This window comes from Thunnus thynnus, chromosome 20, assembly GCF_963924715.1.
Source record: "Thunnus thynnus chromosome 20, fThuThy2.1, whole genome shotgun sequence".
Classification (NCBI taxonomy): Eukaryota; Metazoa; Chordata; class Actinopteri; order Scombriformes; family Scombridae; genus Thunnus; species Thunnus thynnus.
The window spans coordinates 7,184,406-7,203,496 of NC_089536.1; the positions used below are offsets into that span (position 1 = coordinate 7,184,406).

Here is a 19,091-nt window from a genome sequence, read left to right on the forward strand (position 1 = left end):
AATGAGATTCCCAAAGTGCAAAGATCATTAATTTTTTAATGAGTGTAACTCCCAGGGTGAGACAAAATTTACTCAGTACGGATGCCAAGGCTGAAAATCATCAAAGGCCCTGATATAAAACACACAGGCACTTTAATATCCCCACACTGAACCCTTCCCTTATCATAAATCTGACATTTATTCGGCTTTGCAGCGATGAAATACGACCCTCATCTTGCAAGAACAGTCTTTCTCGCTCCTGAAAGCTGCTGAATCTACGTGTAACCCCATACCAGTGCAAGCAAGGCAATTGATTTCACCTATGAAATATTCATATGAAGATGTTTTCGAAACAGACTTTGCATTTATTAAAAGTCACTCACTCTAAATAATGGATTACGTAATGTGACACTGGAGATGCCTCCTCCTGTCAGTAAAGGGAAGGTATTAGGTAGGTGTGTTAAACTCTATTGACCCGCATCACCTTCTCAACATGTGTTATCTAAGCTTTCCTTAATTATCAGTATTCAAAGGTGGCAGTGCTCACAGCAGGCCAAAGAAGTTCTCTTGTGAGCTGCCAAAAGATTTATATGAAAAGCAATCACTATTTCCAGCTTTACCAAGTAGTGCAGAATCAACAAAGATGCTGCGTCAAGCATATTTTTCCTACTATTATGCATGATTGTGCACTGTCACGCTTGTACATCACGCAGACATCTGGGGCAAATTGTTTCATCAACGTTAAAATAGTCACATTTATGTGTAAAGACAGAGCTAAATCAAACACACATGTTTGTGGTCAAGTTATGAATGCCAGTTGTAAATAAGGGTTTAGTCACATCAGCTTTTATCTGCACTCAAGTTAACTGACATGTGTTGAGTGCATACTGCCCCCTGTTGACCACAAATGAAAACACACAAAAAAAAGCTGCATCACAAAATTTTTTATTATAAAACAAGCTGCTCGTTCAATACATCATTGTACAAAAAAATCAGTAGGATCACATTGTAGTAGTGTGTAAGTGCCTTGAAATATTGAACATAACCATGAAAACAGAAGCTTTTTGTCACAGTATTTTAAACAGTATTTCAGACTTGAGTCTACAATAAAACGGAATATACAGTAGTATCTGTATAGAAAATCTTCAGAAACTGTGTAGAAATGTAACATGAGCTCACATTCGTGTTGAAATATCCATTCTTCATTCCATGATGTAATTACATTTCAAAATCAAATTTTTCTGGAGTCTAACTACATGTTTTGCTGTGAATTACAGAGACGTTATTTCATGTATTCTATATATAATCATGTGTGCATTACTACAGTATATGTTCAGCTTAGTTGAACTCTATGTTATAATATGGACATAAAACTGTCTGACAATATTATCTTTTCTATAAAAAGACATGAGGACAAAGGTTTGACTCTGGATCATCTTTTCTTTCCCTTTTTTCTGCCTCTGATTATTAATATGGACACAGAGAAAATGATCCATACTGTCTATGAATTATACTTATTGCTTCTGCGTGGTTCCATTTCCTGTTGCAGGATTCTTAACGGATCGTGGTGTCTTTGTTGTTTTGGCCGCTTTCTCTGCTTTCTCCTTTTTAACCTCCTCCTTCTTCACCGCCACCTCTTTCCCTTCGACCTCCTCGTTCCATTCGCCCTCCTCGTTCTCCGGCTTGGGGGTGACCTTCCTCAGCTTGTGCTTGCCCTTGACGGGAGATGAGAAGGTGAGCGAGGATTTGATGAAATCCAGGGGGAAGATGCCCACGTCTCCATCGAAACGGTTCTTGGTCACCTGCAGGGACCTGCGGCCGGGACACGTGACCAGCTTCTTCTCCTGCAGAATGAGGACGTTGTCTGCTTCTTGGCTGGCCTGGAAGAGGTTAGTGGTTGAGATGTGCATTAGTTACAGCAGATAACAAGACTACCCAAGTACCTAAGTTTTTGTACAGATACCAAAACTTTTTATGTTACCTTACATAAAAGAATATAATCATGTTTATTGACAAAATCCCTTGTTTATATTTTATAATGTCAAACATTTGATGGTTCCAGGTTCTCAAATGTGAGAATTTGCCGCTTTTCTTGGTCTTACATTATATTAAATTGAATATTTGGGGGTTTTGAACTGTTTTTTGATTATTTATTAGACCAAACAACTAGTCAATTAATCAAGCAAACAGTCGTCAGATTAATCGATAATATACAAAGTTCATAAAAAAGGTTATTTGCAGCCCTATTCTCAATGCATCCGCGTTTAATTTTGACTTAAAACAAAGCAGCTGTCTAAGAACTATGTCTACTGTAAAAGTACAAATGATTTAAATAAGGAATTTTCTACTCAAAGAATAAATAAACACATTTTAAAATCTGATTAGAGATACAACTTCGCCAAACTGGTATTTGACAGTTGTTAAAACTTGTTAAAAGATCAATGAGTGAATTCACTACAATGGAGAAATAGAAAAAGCTAAAAACTTTTGTTCTGTTCTTTCTTTCTCTTCCAGGTTGATTCAACTGAAACATATGCATATGGATACTACATCGATAGTAGCCCTGTGACTACATTCCCCTCTTACCTTAGCAGAACCAAAGATAGATGCGGTTTGCAGCTCTCTGTCGTCCTCCTCTTTTCTAGGATGAATGATCAGGGTCACGTGGCAGCTGGTGTTGGTGGCAAACTTCCTGAATGCTCCGATAATGTGATCCTGAACTGCAAACCTGGATCACAGGAGACATCATCCGTTTCCATCAGAAAGTTTACCTTTAATTTCCATCTGTCGTATCAAAAACCCCAACCAACCGTGCCAAGACTTAAATTCTTCTCAAAAGACACCCTGATTTTTATTGTTGCTATTATCACAAACAAAACAAACAAAAGATGATGTGAAGAAACTGAGGAGGAGCCGTTTGTTTGTTTGTTTGTTCATCTTTCATTTGTCTTAACTCTTACTCACTTGTCCACTGAGAGGTTTTCTTGTCCCATCATGAACTGCAGGTTGTCAATGATGACATGGTTGATATCATAGAGGTAGACAGCGTGTTGCATAGTGTCCAGCACTGTCCTGCAGAAAAAGGTCAGAGAAGGGTCAATCCAAGTACACCTACCGCCCACCAACACACGATGGAACAGATTTCTCTCTTAAGAGGCACATACGAGTGACTTAAGAAAGTTTGTGGCATTCATCAGTTCTTCGTACTTAGAATTTCCTCTTAGGTACAAACAAAATTCATGAGTGGTACAGACCTGTCGCACGAGTCACGAACAGATGTTCACGTCTCACTTTCTTCAAAAGGGGAGAAACACTTGTTTGACTTAGAATAATAATGTCTTAATCTGAATTAATTTAGAGTTTAAATATGATACTGGAATGAACTAAAATAAAAATAAATAATTAAAACAAAGCTGAAGTTATAATCTCTAAGATTTTCATTTAAATAAATGTCTGTTAAGTCACTATCTATCACTGAATGAGGTAACACAATGGTGACTGAGCCTATAGCCCGCTGATCACAGCTCTTGTATTTGTAGTATTATTATTATCATGAACTGGGTGTCGAAGGCGACTTTCCCACCATGAATTCAAATCACAAGTGGAGTGAGGTCGAGTGAGGTCAAAAACACACCTGTAATTACCGTTTAACGCCATATGGTGCCACCAAAGAGAACAAAACGGAGATCTTCATTGCTACTTTAATGCTAAATTTATATTCTGGTCACCATATTATCATCATCATGGCTGCCAGATTAATGAGAGGGTTTTTACATTTTGTGATTTTTATTGGCATTTTTTTGGCGAAGCAATTTCTACATTTCAAGTTGCTAGGAAGCTTCTCTCACTCTGATAGCTGCCTCTGGATGTTTCTGTAGGTCCAGTATCATCCTCTGTTGCACCTGACGGTGTAACATCACCTACTGTAGACTATAAAAGCCTATTCTCTCCTCCAATATCTCCGTGACTGTCACTGACAGAAAGTGGTGTTGAATGCCACAAACAGGGAAGTTGAATGACTTGTTTGTTTTGGTCTTTTCATGGCATTTGTTGGGAATAAGAAAAACACAGAATAACAAATGCTTCATCCTTCAAAGTACTTCAACTGAATTACTTAATGTTCTGTTCTTGCCTGACACTTACTCCATATCAGCCTGCAATTACATAAAACTGGCCGAGATGAACAAGAAAACTGCATCCATGAAAGCAAAAGTACAAATAGCTGGATTCCTCTAACACTAAAAAGACTTACTTGATGTTCTGCTGTCCGTGGAAAGTCATAAAGTAGAGCGGCAGCTCTTCAAACTTGTCCGCCCAGTAGTCATACTGCTCCAGGTTCTCCTCCAGCCTCTGCATGGCAAACTGAGTCAGCATGATTTTAGCCAGACGCACATTGTTGATCTCAAAGCTGCCCCATAACGTGTTGACGCCCTGCATGCAAAGGTCCAGGGCCACCTCGCTGATAAAGGTGGTCTTCCCACTTCCAGTAGGGCCTGGTTAATGGAGAAACATGAACACATGCATTAAGAGTGTTGTATGTCTAAAAGAAGTGTCACACAGCCCAGCCTTCCTGCCCCATATACTGAATACTGTATGTTATTTTGGGAGGGTTGAATAAAAATAAACTTGGCCGGCTGTGTGTGTCTGTGTGTGTGTGTATGTGTTATTTTTTTATGTCCTGTTTGTTATAGTCCAATCTATCATCAATATTTAAACAAAAAGGGTAGCCGCACCACTTAAGTTCAAAAGCTCATAAGCTTATAATTGGTTGAGAAACACAAATCACATCTTGAGTCTTTAAACATCATGATACCTGTGAAAACAGTCAGCTCCCCCTTGCGGTGTCCCTTCAGGATCTTGTTGAGCTGTGGAAACCTCGCCCACTTCACTCCAGCCACCTGCTCAGTGTTCACCAGCTCCCCGTACACGTCCTCTCTGAGCTGCTTGAAGGACACTATGGACTTATGGGCCGCTGGGATGGAGGCTTTGATGATGTGGCTTAAGTTCTTACCCTGGGACAGTGCCTCAACGGGACACGGCCGGTACTCTCCGGGCCGCACCAGCGAGCAGCGCCTCAGACCTAGCTTGCGTGAAAAGATCTTGGACGCCTCCCAGGAGCGCATGTCGCCTCCCAGCCACAGCGTCACCCGCTTGAACTGCTCCAGGTAGGGCAGCAGAATCGGTGGAAGGCAGCTGACCCCACGTGGAAGAGCAACACTAGGCAGTCCTGTGGCCTGGCTCACAGCCAGGGTGTCCAACTCATGACCAGTCAACACCACCTCAGAGTCCATACGGCCCACCAGAGGAAGACCAAACAGGTTGTAGTAGGAATTACACTTTGGTACCATAGCTTCATTATAAATAACTTTCTCAGTGTCTGTGCTTTGGGCAGAAATGAGCTTCACCCCTTTTAAAGAGGCGTTGGGTCCGCCGAACCAGGGGAAAACCAGGCTCTTGGTCGGCTTGAAGAGCCTCACACCAAACCTCTTCAGGGTTGCATTGGAGATCTTTGTGATCTGAAACAAAACATTGATAAATATGATCATGAGGAAAATAGTCTTGACATGTTACAGTATTTCTTCTAATTTCTATACTGATGGTACACAATTGCATCTTTTTGTTCTTGTTGTCAGTTGGTGGTGCGGGGCTCAAACCTGAATTAGGATGCTACTGTAGCTATAGTAGCTCATCATAATAATATGCTTTTGAATGATTTTGATATGATAGTGTCTTACAATGCTGTCATTGTTACTTCAAAGGTTTTAATGTACGACTTTATTGAGCATTTCTGTTTTTTTCCTATTTTGTTGTTTGTATTTTGTTTTACTTATTATTGTTGAAAAAGTTAAACACATAACAAGCATTTTCATATCTATACATGCACTGTGCTTTGCCTGTATTTTCACCAATACAAAAAAAAACATTACAAAAAACCCCTAAAAGTATAAAAAACAAAATCAAAACCAAAATTTCTCTTTAGATACACCAACACATCTCCATCAATACCTGGAACATAGTTTTGATCAGCTGAGCCTCGTCCTCAGGGACGTCAGAAAGGGGCACAGAGCTAGACCAGATCCTCTGAACCTCCCTCAGCTCCCTCTCCGTCTCCTCCTGCTCCTCCACACTTTCATGATAACCCAGCAGCACATGAGGGCTGAGGAAGTCCTGCTCCTCCTTCTGCATCACCTCCAGGCAGTCCTGAAGGTCCTCCCAGCTCCCTTCCACTAGGGTGTCCTTGCACAGAAACTGTCCGGTCGTTTTATCGATGAACAAGGAGAATCTGTCCTTCCTGGTGGCTGTGTCCATGAAGATGCTCGGGGTGTGCAGGCAGCTGTAACCATCGTGGAAGGGGATGTCTTTGGAGCGTAGATACGCTTTGATGTCAGTGACTGTGATGGGGCTCACAGGAAACTCTACATTTGACTTTGCATCCTTTTTATACGCCCTGGCCCCACTGTGTGCCAGGAAATAGTCTGCACCCCTAAACCTTAAGCCACATGAAGCCACTGCAGGCATGTGAAGGAGCCTCTGGGTGAGGAGTCTCAACACGGGGGAGGAAAAATGTCTTTGAGGGAGAAACCTCGGGGCTACCACCTGCAGGAGACAGGTGGTGCCCCTCAACAGCGAGCTCCGCCACATCACTTGTCTGTTTAAGACATTGAACCTGCAATGAAAATATGAAAAACATCAGAATAATACGAAAAAACAAGGTGGGTTTAGTGTACATCTTGGGTGACCTAGTTAGACAGAGAAAGGACAAACAGTGAGGCAGAAAACAGTTATATTTTGTTTAAACGGACTCAGACTACTCATGGAAATTAGCTTAAACATCTATGAAAGACTCCACTGGAAATGTCTTACACTTCATAACGGAAAAAAACACATAAACTTAAGCTTACATGCTCTGCTGTCTGCCCTCACATTTTCCTCCATGCTCCTTATACCCGGGCTTTTCGGTGCGCTTTCAAAACAAGTCCGTGTGAAATATACAGCGAAAGGCACCGAACGGCAATTTATTTACGCCACATTTTAATCTTACATTTCGATACCTTTCAGAAGCTTTTCACAAAATATATGCACAAATAAAATTTTACACTATGATTTGCTGACGGATGCATTATTATACAGTCTGATTTTGTTTTTAACGGTCGTTTCAGTGATATATGTTTCACTCCGGAATGTATTCTCGATCGAACAAGTGCTCAACGGACATGCCCGTGAAACCGTCTCACATGAGTGTTTTTGCTATTTAACGTGTTTAACGGTTTGTTTTGTGTCCAGCAGTTTTAACGTTTTATTTGTCATTAGATAACTGTTAACCGACCGTTAGAAAATGACCGCCAGAGCGACGTCGAGTCGCTTCCTGAAGAGCGTCCTTCAGAACGGGGTCGGCCGGTACGTCTGCCAGCTGAAACGGATCTCCATCATCTTCTCCAAAAACGCTCAGAGCTCGTTAGGAGTCAGGTAAAGAAAGAAAAAATAAACTGAATTTTTAAAGGACGGGTTCACCGTTTTTCAAGTCTGTTTTAAAACGACAGTCAAGTGCAATTATCATTCCTCCTGTTCATACTGGCTATTAGAAGATCCTTTCATAATACATTTACATGGGGACCAAAATCCACAGTCCTCCTGTGCAAAAATGTCCCTATTTTTGTTACTATGCTTCCACCGCAGCTCAACAGGGAAACACAGAGAGGGAATTTGACGCCAAGAAGACTGTAAATGTGGCAAATATCCTCTTGATATGACTGACTCAGGCTGCGGAAGACTCATATAAGCTACAGGCAAACTTTTAAATGCATTTTTGCAAAAACAAAAAACAAAACTAGAGACTATGTGGACACATTGTGGATTTTGATCCCCATCACTTACTTTGAAAGCACATTTGAACGTGATCTTTTAATAACCAGTATGAACAGGAGGAATAATTGCAGCGAGGAAAACCTCTTTCATTGTTCATATGGACACCTGACTGTTGTTTTAAGACAGACTTTAAAAATTGTCATTTAAATCAGTGACAGTATGCTGTATGTAATGTGATGTGTTGACATGTTCATATTGTAACAGGATGTCACTACAGAAATAATTCATTATTCTCATTATTCAACTGGGTTTTCTAGTTTGAAAACTGAGTAATAATTTTAGGTATTTTCTGGTTCTGCATCTCCTTACCTTTTCTGAATGAAATGGGTGAAATATTAATGCAAAAAAAAAAAAAATCTAAATTACGTCCTCAGATGTCTTGGCTTGTCCGACCAACAGTCCAAAACCCAAATATATTCAGTTTACTATCATGTATGACACAGAAAAACCTTAAAATCCTCACATTTGAGAAGCTGCAACCAGCAAAAATGGATCATTCTTGCTTGAAAAAAGACTAAAACAATTATCATAATAGTTGTAGATTAATTTTCTGTTTGATCGACTAATCGTTGCAGCTCTAGCAAGCAGATCATGATATGTCAGGTTGAGTAAAAAGTACAATTATATAAAAAGTAGTATACAATTACCTCAAAATGAATTACTCAAGCGCTGTACTTGAGTAGCCTAATTAGAGTTACGTTCCATTATGGCTCATAAAGAACGTAATCATCAGGTGCAGTTCAACAAAAGGTAACATATGATATTCCTGTTGCCACTAATAAGATAAGATACTGAATGTTTCTAAACCTACCAATCCTAAAACACCTACAAACTTCACCATTATTGTCCTCTCCTTCTTTTTCAGGGACTTTATTGAGGAGGGAGTGGTGGATTATGCCAAGAAGAACCCTGGAACTGTTGTGTATGTGTCGCCTCAGTCCTGCAGGATACCCAAAATAGTTGCAGAATACTGTAAGTGTTTATGACTTTGTGTTTTGGGACACTTGGTGAAACCTGGATTTCTGTTTTATTACATATTTCTATGTATAGAATGAATGAGAAGGATTTATTTTACAGGTCCTGTAAGTTTCCTGTAAAGAATTATGTAAATTGGTATTAACAGAGCTACATGGAAAATAGAGATAAAGTTCAGAGACAATTATTTAACTTAAGTTAGTTTTGTTGAGTTTAATGGAGAATAAAGTTCCCAATAATAAATCAATATTTACTTTGGTAAACTAAAATGATTTTAGATGTTCTTTAAAGGAAACTCATCTCCTTATAGAGCTGAAACAATTAGTTGATCAATCGATCAGTTAAAAAACCTTACATTTCCTCGCTGCAACTTCTAAATTGGGTGGATTTGCTGCTTTTATTTGTCTTAATTTAACAGTAAATTGAACATCTTTGGGTTTCGGACTGTTGGTTGGACAAAACAACAGATTTAAACACCTCACCTTGAGTTTAAGCAGATTTTAAAGGGAACTTTTCTGTATTTCCTGACATTTTATTGACCAAACAGTTAATTGATTCAAGAAAACAAGAACACAGATTATTAACATAGACAATAATTAATAGTTGCAGTCCTATTCTCCATACATGTTGAGTTGTATATGTGTCTCTACACAAATTAACATTTTTACCTTGAGTAAAAGACTTATTTTGGATTTAGTTAATTGGAAATTATGTGTGTGTGTTACACAGTAATTTCTTGACGTATCAGTTCTGTGGCCTGGGGCCTCTAAACTAAAGTCATACCAAATTAATACTCATTACAATATTTTCCTGTGTTCTCATTCATGTTTTATTTATGGTCTGTTAAATTAACTATTTAGTTCAAATGACTACATACTGGATTTTTCATGGTCATTGTGGTGTTCGAAATTTTAAGCAGATCAGAAACATAGAGTACGCTGGCTGCAACATCAACTACTACTCATTCAAAATCATACTAATGTCTTCGCAATTGAAAGGACAGGTTCAGGGTTATAATCAGCCTTTTTTGTGGCGTTTGTGACAAGTTTAAGCTTTTGTCAAGTTAACTACAATAAAGAGTTAACTACTTCTAGATACTGTAGGGGGCAGTATAACACTGGCTTTATGAGGCCTTTATTGAATCAGATAGAAATTAAATGCCACTAGTGTTTCACATTGATTGAGTTAAATGTGAATTGACTTGTTGACACTCCAAAATATTCTGTACCTATCCTCTTTTAACTCTAACTTTATTGATTTCCTTTTTGCCCTTCCTGCAGTGAACGGCAACGTGAGGGAAGAAATCATCACAAGCAAAACGTCTCAGCAGATTTCAGAGCTTTTGACCAAGCTGACTAATCAGTCTGGCCTGGACATCATCCGCATCCGCAAACCCTTCCACACAGACAACCCCAGCATCCAGGGCCAGTGGCACCCTTTCACCAACCGGCCCCCGTCTATCGGCCCCATCAGACCACAGAAACAGAGCGCTGAATAAAGACTGGACAATAAAAAAGTCAAACAGTTTGGATGTTTCCAGAAAATCATTGCTTAATTTCAGTTACTTTAGCAAATCCATATTTTGAAGCTGTTAAAGTAACTGGGACATGTTCTGGTTTTTGTGGCAATTTTACAGCATACAGGTTGGAAACGTCTGCTGAAGATCCCACTATTGACTGAACATCTTCTACTAAGCTCTTCTGTCTGGCAGTGGCAGCAAATCCACTTGTCTGGTTCAGAATAATACACATCTCTGCCACATTTGAGAACACTTAACATGAATACACCAGAGGCTTGTCAGCTGGCATACTAAAAAGCAGATAACTTGTTTTTAATCTCAAGGTTATTTGAAGATTCATGTACAAGTTCAAGTGCAAGCGCTATTCATCAGATGGAAGTTTGTCTATGAAATAAAGAAATGTTTCTTTATGCGAACGCTGGCATTGTTGTTTAAATTTAGATTTGTGTTTGAACAGCTTGTCAGAGAGAAAATCAACAGAGAAAAACTGAATCCAGTGTCTGCACCATCAAGTGAAAAATACTTCACAGACAAGATATGAGATGTACACCTTTTTTTATTTGTTTGACACGGGGGAGGAATGTACACGTTTCAACAGTTTAATACTGATAAGGTTTGAAGGTTTCCTTGCTGACACAACTTTAAATGATCCAGAGCTTAAATGAACATGACAGATGGTTGTGTGATAGCTGGAGGGACAGCTCTTAACCTTCAGCACAGAGCTGTCCTCTGTATCAGCTGTAAGAGGAAAAAGAAAACCAACACTCCAGTGGGTGATTTGTTCAAATTCAACAAGGCGGATGTTGGCAAAACAACTCACTGCTTTCTTTGCAATTCTCACCCAGAATTCATCATTTTTGACTGCAAAAGACATGCCAGTTGACCTCTCTTTCCTTCCAGAAATGACCTCTCAACAAAAAATACAGATAAGTACAACCAAGAATTAGTCATCAGATGAGTACGAACAAGCAGAGTTGTATGTGTGAGTGAATGTGAAAGATGTCAAAGGAAAGACTGTTAAATTCTGTTGATACCAGTTCACTGGCATATAATTCTGGCCGCAGGAAATGGTTAGATATGAAAATTTATGAAGAATGAGAGCGTGAGATGACTGCAGAGGATGATGATGAGTGAGAGACAGTAGAGCTGAGCTCTGCAGCGGGATACTGCTGCAATTTCACTCATTTTCTCCCAAAAATCTGTTTATGAGAGAAGATAGGTTGCATTTTAAGCATCACAGAGCTTCAGTGGGTTTAAATGATCTGTAAATTTCTATTCTCAAATGTAGGAAAAACTATATTCAGGAGGGACAGTGGTTGCTTTCACTGTTTCGCACAACAAAGCTATGAAAATGTTAGTAAAATTTTGTTGCTGGACTTACATGTCATGCTCACTTCCTGTATTTTCACTTATCTGTGGCACCAATTACAGATGTCAGAGTCACTGTGCTCCCCAATGGGAACTGGCACAGCTTGACCAACGCTAGGACATTAAAGGCTCTAAATAAAGATGCTGTTGCTAAGTTACTGCCTTGTACCTTCTCTGAAAATGGTCATTTTATTCTCCCCTAAGCTCCTGCTATAGCTACCTCTGCGCTATCAGAGTCATATGCAAATGAGTGTGCGATCATGTGGGATTCATTCCCAGTGGAGGACGGCGGCCTTGCAGCTCGACGCATGACAAAAACAACTGAGTCTCGTGGTGTCTTGAGAACAGGATTCAGTAAGAACATGTTTTGCATGTAATTTCTTGACTTCCCCTCAGGCCTGTTGACACTGACATTTTTTTCCCCCCAAGCTGAACATAATGCAAAGTAGTTTTTTTTAATCTGCACAAAAGCCAGTGGAAATTAAATGAACTGAAATAAATAAGACATGAGAGAAGATATTAAAAAGTCCTTTCTGTCAACAGCTCAGGTGGCTCAACTATCATACAAGCAGCGTTAAAGTCACTTCAGCCAGTTATTTATCAAGAAGACCACATATGAGCAAATTATCTACATCAAATGATCATACAGAAACAACTTGATGGGAAGTGTCACAGTTTACAAGGGGATATTACACATTTTTTTTAAACAAATACTCACATAAGAACAGTGCAAATTGTGAACTCTTTACACCACTTTCTTTGGCCAACACCCTGAAGATTCATCTACATGTACATCAAATATACTGTATCTTGCATAGTGACACAGTTTGATGTTGAAATTGCAAAAACAAGTGCTTCACTGTGGGTTTGTGTACAAAAACACGATGAATGGACGGCTGGCAGCCAACATGTCTTTTTACCTAAAGTTCATAGTACAGTATACAGTGCAGAGTCAATGTCTGTTGTAAACAGACTATCCGAAAGTGAGAGTAAAGCAGCAGCAGCAGCAGCAGCAGCAATGGTTAGTGACTTAGATGAAGCTTTCAACATGTTTAAAGATCCCCTCCAGACATGTTTTCAGGTGTAAATAAAACACGACATAGAAAAATAATGAATCTAATTTGGTTTTTCCACAAAAAAAGTTCAATTATCTTGTTAAAATCCTTAAAATGTCATCTACACCTTCTCCCTCATAAATAATTCCAGAAGCTATATATATGCAAATATTTTTCATTTCGAAGTTTAACTGTTTGACACAAGATGACTCCTACTTCACTGTAAAGTCCATTCTCAGTGTATGTGCACTTCAAATTTCCACGTCTTCCACGCTTGTGTAAGTCACATACTGGGCCGCAATTGGCTCCAAGCTAGTTGTGATGTCACAGATCATGCTTAAATGTGTACGTCTTAAACTCAAGATTTTTGGTGAATACAGAGAAACTTTCCACTTTCAGCACATGAATGTGAAAACAGCCTCCTGGTGTCAAACTCTGCACATACATCCTTCTGCACAGTGAAGATAAAACATCCAACTAAAGGAACAAAACAAGCAAAACACGTTTTGGCGGGGGAACTTTAAGGATTGTCCACAACTTGATGATGAGGAAGCTTTATGATGGGAACTTTTATATAATACACGGTTAAGTTCAGTAACATGTTCAACTCAGTAGAAACTGGAATAATTTTACATATTTAAAACTTGCAATAAAATGTTGCCCAACAGGAACATGTATTTATAACATTGATTTAAATAAAATAATATCAAATGCTCCCATGAAACACGTATAAATTAGCATTCATCAGAAAACCGTCATTCATTCGGATTATCGACTGTGAGTGCGTTATAATTAAAGGAGATTTATGTTTAAGATGTCTGGGTCTTGAGTAACGATAAATCTGTCATAAAGCATAACATCAGCTAGAAATGTGAGAGAAGCTTTTTATCTCTGTGATGTTAAACGAATGCAAGAAATCCCTTTGACTAATCTCTGCCTTCGCAAACCCAAACTCGAGGGCTCTTTGAAAATTGGCACTAATTGATTCAATCATGGCCATTTGTAAACTCAGCAGGGTCCTTGAGAGTGTGTGAATGTGAGCGGAGAGGGTAATAGATGATACTGTCATGCAGAGGTGAAGAGACGGGGAAAACAAAAGAGGTAGCAGAAAGGGAGAAAGAGGGGAAGAATGAAGATGAAGATGGAAACAAGTGAAATGTTAAAAAGGTCGGCAAAAAGAAAGCTGAAAACAGGCAAAGTGCAAAGTAGCTCCTGCCAACATGTCCAGATGTATTATCATCTGTTCCCTGCATGGCTAAATGCAACATGTAGGTCAAGTCAAACAGCCAGACAAGGTCAAGGAAAGACTAACTACCGCTCAAAATATTTTTCCATATAAGCAACATGAGGGGCAAGAATTTACTTCCATATAATAAAAAAAACACTGAATATGTAACCTCAGGAGCTCTTGAATAATAAGATATGGAGTGGGAATGTCTGGGCAGCAGCATTAACCAGTAGAAATTCAATTTATAACAAAATATTTCCCCAAGTGCGATGATAGATTTTGTTGGATCTGAAATGTATAAAAGCAGGTCATCTGCATATAGTGAGGTTTTCAGTTCAGCTCAGTCCCCAATAATGTCCTAATAATGGATTCATCCTTACTGAGGTGGCCATGGAAACTGGTTGGAAAAGGGCAGGCACGTTCAAAAGAATACTTGGCAGGTGATTGGATGAACCATCTGTCTATCACCGTCTATCACCGTCTTACCTGGCGAGGCAACTGGATTTGCGACGCTGATGCTAAAATAGGTAAGCCCTTTCTACCCAATCAAAAGCTTTTCGGTATTTAGTGAAAGGATTATTTCTGACAGTTGAGAGGTGGAACTTGTGTATAAACCATAAAAAGATGTCTTAAATTAAAAAAACTAAATGTCTGTTTTTAATAAATCCTGTCTTGAAATGATGTATGGCAGAAGAGACTGCAAGTGAAAGGCTAATGCTTTTGCTAATAATTTACAGTCAGCGTTTAATAAAGAGACAGGTTTCTAACTGCCGCACTGAAGCAGATCTTTGCACTATTTTAATAAAAGTGAAAATGAGGCTTGGAATAATGTCTCTCTGGCAGACATTTACCTCTCCTACATACAGTGCATACAGTGCTTTGCCTAGACTGTGTCAATGGAAAAATGGCTGGAGTAAAACATTCTACAAGGCAGATGAGAAGATGGCTGAAAACCTGCAACTGCAAAGTTGCTCCTGCCAGCTTGTCCTCTTGTATTATTATCTGTTTCTTGCATGGCTAACTAGGACATGCAGGTCAAATGTTTTCTATCTGCTTCTACCTGCAGAGATGACACGTTTGTGCAGACAAGAAGCCCCCGTCCTCTCTTTCGTGGAGGTGAGCCAAGTGCTGCTGTTACTGTCAGATGCATGCTGCGAGTCACCAGAGTGGGCTGCTGCAAGAGCTGATTCAACACTCTACTGGAAAGACAGATCTTTATTTACCACTAGCCCTGACACATTAACAAACTACTAAGAGATTAATTTCAGTCACTTCCTTCCATGTTATACATGTACTATTTAATCATAGCGCCGTTCACCTTGCCATGGAAACACCGTGCACTCTGCAGTTCTTGTTGTTTTGGCATTGCTCTCATGTCAGGTAAACAGTGACGATGCTTTGCAGGTTGCAGGTTTTTCAGTGCGAAGGTCTTCTCTACTCTGATTTGGCGACATGCCACCAGCAGCCTTTTCATAACAGAGGGCAAACACAAACCTGCGTTTGTCCTTCCATGTTGTTGTTCTCTTTGTAACATAATTTTCAATAGAATCCTGTATTTTTACTTGTTGTTAAAATGGTTGGCATGAGTCTTAGTGTCTCAAGAGAAATCCTCAAGGTTATGATGAATGATCACCCAAAAATAGGGCTTCAGTCTGACAAGGACAAAGTATAGTTGCGTTTAGGTGTATAAATATAAAACAGCAAATAAGCATTTTTCTTTACAGTACCTCTTTGTTTTTCAGTGTGTGTTGTGTTTCCTTTCAGCCACCCAGGCTCCAGAGCCAGTCTGTGGTCTTCAGTGAATTTAATCAATCTGACCACAAACTGACTGCTCCTTTAATAGTCTTTAATAGACTAGACTGCTGAATGAGGCTGCCTTTCATTCTCTGCATTCTCACACATGCTAAAACAGAAAGACACTATGCAAGAAAACCCAAATTGTCTGCTACAGGTGTTTCCATCGGCACTGGCACAACACATTGCTACTAACAGCTGCAACAGTGATGTAATTATTGCTATTTACATGAGAACAAAGGAAAATGAGAAAAGAGTGGTTTAAATGAATCAAAATGTATGATTTGTGCTCTCATGCACTGTAACAGAGCTGGATTCTTGAAGTGATACTCCACACAAAATCTATCTTTTGAGTATCAATCACTCGCCTCCTGTGGGCTTGAGAGGTGGCTGTGCTCCTTCGTATAGAACGGAGAGGCGAGTAGTGAGGTTATATTCAGCTTCTGAAGTGTGAGAATTTGCCTTTTCTGTTTTAGTATAATTAGAAATTTTGAGTTTTAATATATAAGTCTATAAAACCAGCAATTTGATGACTTTGGGAAATTATGATCTGCATTTTTCACTACTTTTTGACATTTTTTAAATGATTTATCAAAATATAGTTGTTAAATTGTTAGTTAGCAGCAGTATAATGGATTCTAGTTTGCACAAGTTTTTCCTGTGGAAAAAATGTGAGTCAAAACATGAAACTTTTAAAACCATTCCTATAGCATAATCCACTTTTCAGCTTGTCCATCCATATGCTCACACTCGCCGTTTTGTGAAAATATGGATTAAAAAAAGATAAGAGTAATGACAAGTCTTTTAGTAGTCCTTTAGTTTGATAGATTAGTGCATGTGTAGAAAGAGACTGGAGGGTCAGTACATGTGGGCGAGGGGGGGGGGGTATGTCTCCTTATTAGCCACTGATGTGATGCACCTGGAAGGGGGACACCTGCCAGGAAAAGTGGAGAAGTTGAGCCAAGACGATGTGTATTATAGGATGAATTTGTTGTTTTGGACTATTTGGAAACTTTGCCATCCATCCTTTTTGCTCATAAAAAACCTTGAACTGCCTAGAAGGGCAGGACGCCAAACGCCAGAGGACGCCGACCAGGTGTAATAGCTACTGTCATCATCAGCCTTTGTGGGAGGACTTCATGGCTGGCGACTGGTTATACAGAGTACAGTCCTGTAACAATGGATGAGTCAAACCTGTCTCCCCGGATCAGGGAAACAAACCCACTCACGAGGGACAAACAGGAACATCTTGACATCAAACGTCCAACACACAGGGCCAGGCTCTCAGGTTGTGGGCGTGTTATGTGGAAGGTACACCATGTTTTCACATTTCCTGCAGTAACCCAGGTGTTGTTGTAGTGTAAGAAATGCACAAAAACAGATTTTGGGTGGATTATCACTTTAAGCTCCATATAGGGCTAATATTACATGGCAATAAACACTTCCTCGGCTCTTCGACAGTCTCAAAAAATCGTCATCACCTCCAGGACGTTGTTCAGCCTGATTTTATTCTTTTACCCATGTCCCATTTTTTTACCTTATGCCTTTCTGTGTCATCTGACCACCATCTTTCACTGGCCTCCAGAGTATCTACACTGAGGTAACGTTATTAAGCTCAGAGTAATTTTGAAAAATGTAATAGTGTAGTCTATGGCCAAAGTTTCACAGTTCCACTTTTTGGATAGCGATCTCTGGTTAGTGTTAGTCCATCAGTGAAAGTGAAATTCATGGGCCATTTGTCACATGAGGCTTCGGGACACGACCTGCAGATACTCTGACACTGGGTAAATAACAGCAGCGTTTGATACAACAGTTCTTCCCACGACTACAGGGTCACCGTTGGGGTAGAAATAAATAACTGACAAAAGACTGAGAAGAGGGTCCTAGATGGAGCTCTCGTCAGGCTGGATGTCCAGCTGTGTGTGTTTCCTCTTCTCCAGGATCCTGTTGAGCTCCTCTGTGAAGGAGTGGTAGAGTGGTGACATGCCCTCGGGATCGGCCTGCCTCAGCAGGACATAGCTGTTCCCATTCATCTTCCGCAGCACACTGGGCAGAGTGGACGACAGCCCATTGGCGTAGTCCATGTTGGGCAGCGGAGGCGGCATAGGAAGAGGAGGTGCCGGGGGAGGTGTTTTGGCTGGAGACAGCTGGCCCTCACCCGGAACTATCTGGAGAAAGCCATCGCCCAAGTCCCCGAACGTTGGAACTGAGATGGACCGACGACCCTGGCGGCCATTGCAGTGGCTGGAGATGGTTTTAAGTTCAAAATGGGAGCTCCTTTTTCTCTCAGAAGCCCCCAGGACCTGCAGCCCCTGCTGGGAGAACTTTCTGTCTCGAGACGCCTGTCTGGTGCAAAAGCTCACATAAAGCAGCACCACAGTCAACACCAGACACAGCCCACCGAGAACCGCCACCAGGGAGATGTACACAGCCTCCATGTGTCTGTAGGTCTGGAATTCAGGCCCTGGAGGCAGCGGGGCAGGAGGGGAGGGCAGAGGCTGCTCAGTGGGGCTGCTGGTGGAGAAAACAGTTGGGCTGGAAACTGTAGTGGGGTTAGTTGTGGCTGTGGGCTCCACAGCAAAGTACGAGTCTGTGTGCACCCTGACAGTGTAGAGATAAACCAAGACTGAGACGGAGTTCTCCACAGCAAAGCAGCGGTAAGTTCCACTCTGTTGGGAACGAGCCCCAATTATGAGGAGGCCATCTGTGCCGATGCGGTAGCCCGAACTGAGGCCGTATCCCTGGAGATCTTGGCCATTAAGCGTCCAACGTGGGGTTGCCAGGTTGGAGCGCAGTTCGCACTGGAGTAGCACATCGTCACCCGACATCACAGAACGCCTCCGATGGACCACTGAGGAACAGAAAGAGAGTACAAGAGACATGAGATGGAGCTAAAAAGAAGTGAGAGAGAAAGGAAGATAAAGGGATGGCACAGCGCAACAAAAACGCAGCAAGACAGAGAGATTAATACAGAGCGACATGTCAGGTCATCAAGGTTACGTTTTTGAAGTGGAGGTGAGCAACCTGTGCGGCTCAACGTATCAGCATCACTTTCCATCACAATTTATAAGCCTCTTTAAACGTCGTGAGCCCTGCAATGCAGCCAGCAGGACCGCCTGACCTCCAGCAGGAGAGGAACTGATTAAAATGTGTACGCTGGAACCTGGGGGATGGGTAAGGAGTGTACACCTAATGAAATCCCTTAATAGCTGCTAAATGCTTGAGTTTTCAGGCGGAGGAAAGACGAGTATGATTTGGACTTTTTTCACCCCATAATCTGTGTGTGTGAGAATCAAATTTAGCAAGG

At 40.6% G+C, this 19,091-nt stretch overlaps 3 protein-coding genes across 4 annotated transcripts in view; 1 reads left to right on the forward strand and 2 right to left on the reverse strand.

Annotated features, from left to right (window-relative positions):
- Positions 1 to 908: 908 nt before the first annotated feature.
- twnk (twinkle mtDNA helicase) lies at positions 909 to 7,048 on the reverse strand. Its single transcript, XM_067575563.1, has 7 exons — positions 6,882 to 7,048; positions 5,986 to 6,646; positions 4,793 to 5,495; positions 4,232 to 4,472; positions 2,944 to 3,051; positions 2,566 to 2,707; positions 909 to 1,859 (listed from the first exon to the last, which is right to left on the reverse strand). Coding segments are annotated over exons 1-7 (2,223 nt in total). The 5' UTR covers positions 6,884 to 7,048; the 3' UTR covers positions 909 to 1,493.
- A 121-nt stretch (positions 7,049 to 7,169) lies between these two features.
- Positions 7,170 to 10,755, forward strand: mrpl43 (mitochondrial ribosomal protein L43). Its single transcript, XM_067575565.1, has 3 exons — positions 7,170 to 7,446; positions 8,711 to 8,817; positions 10,101 to 10,755. The coding sequence occupies exons 1-3, from the start codon at positions 7,316 to 7,318 to the stop codon at positions 10,316 to 10,318; spliced, it is 456 nt and encodes a 151-aa protein (XP_067431666.1). The 5' UTR covers positions 7,170 to 7,315; the 3' UTR covers positions 10,319 to 10,755.
- Positions 10,756 to 10,877: 122 nt separating this feature from the next.
- Positions 10,878 to 19,091, reverse strand: part of sema4gb (sema domain, immunoglobulin domain (Ig), transmembrane domain (TM) and short cytoplasmic domain, (semaphorin) 4Gb) — a 42,557-nt gene continuing 34,343 nt past the window's right edge. For both annotated transcript variants that reach the window (XM_067575561.1, XM_067575562.1), the window contains exon 15: positions 10,878 to 18,635. In XM_067575561.1, the coding sequence (XP_067431662.1) occupies positions 17,668 to 18,635 (968 nt within the window). In that variant the 3' untranslated portion in view covers positions 10,878 to 17,667. The remainder of the gene's footprint in view (positions 18,636 to 19,091) is intronic.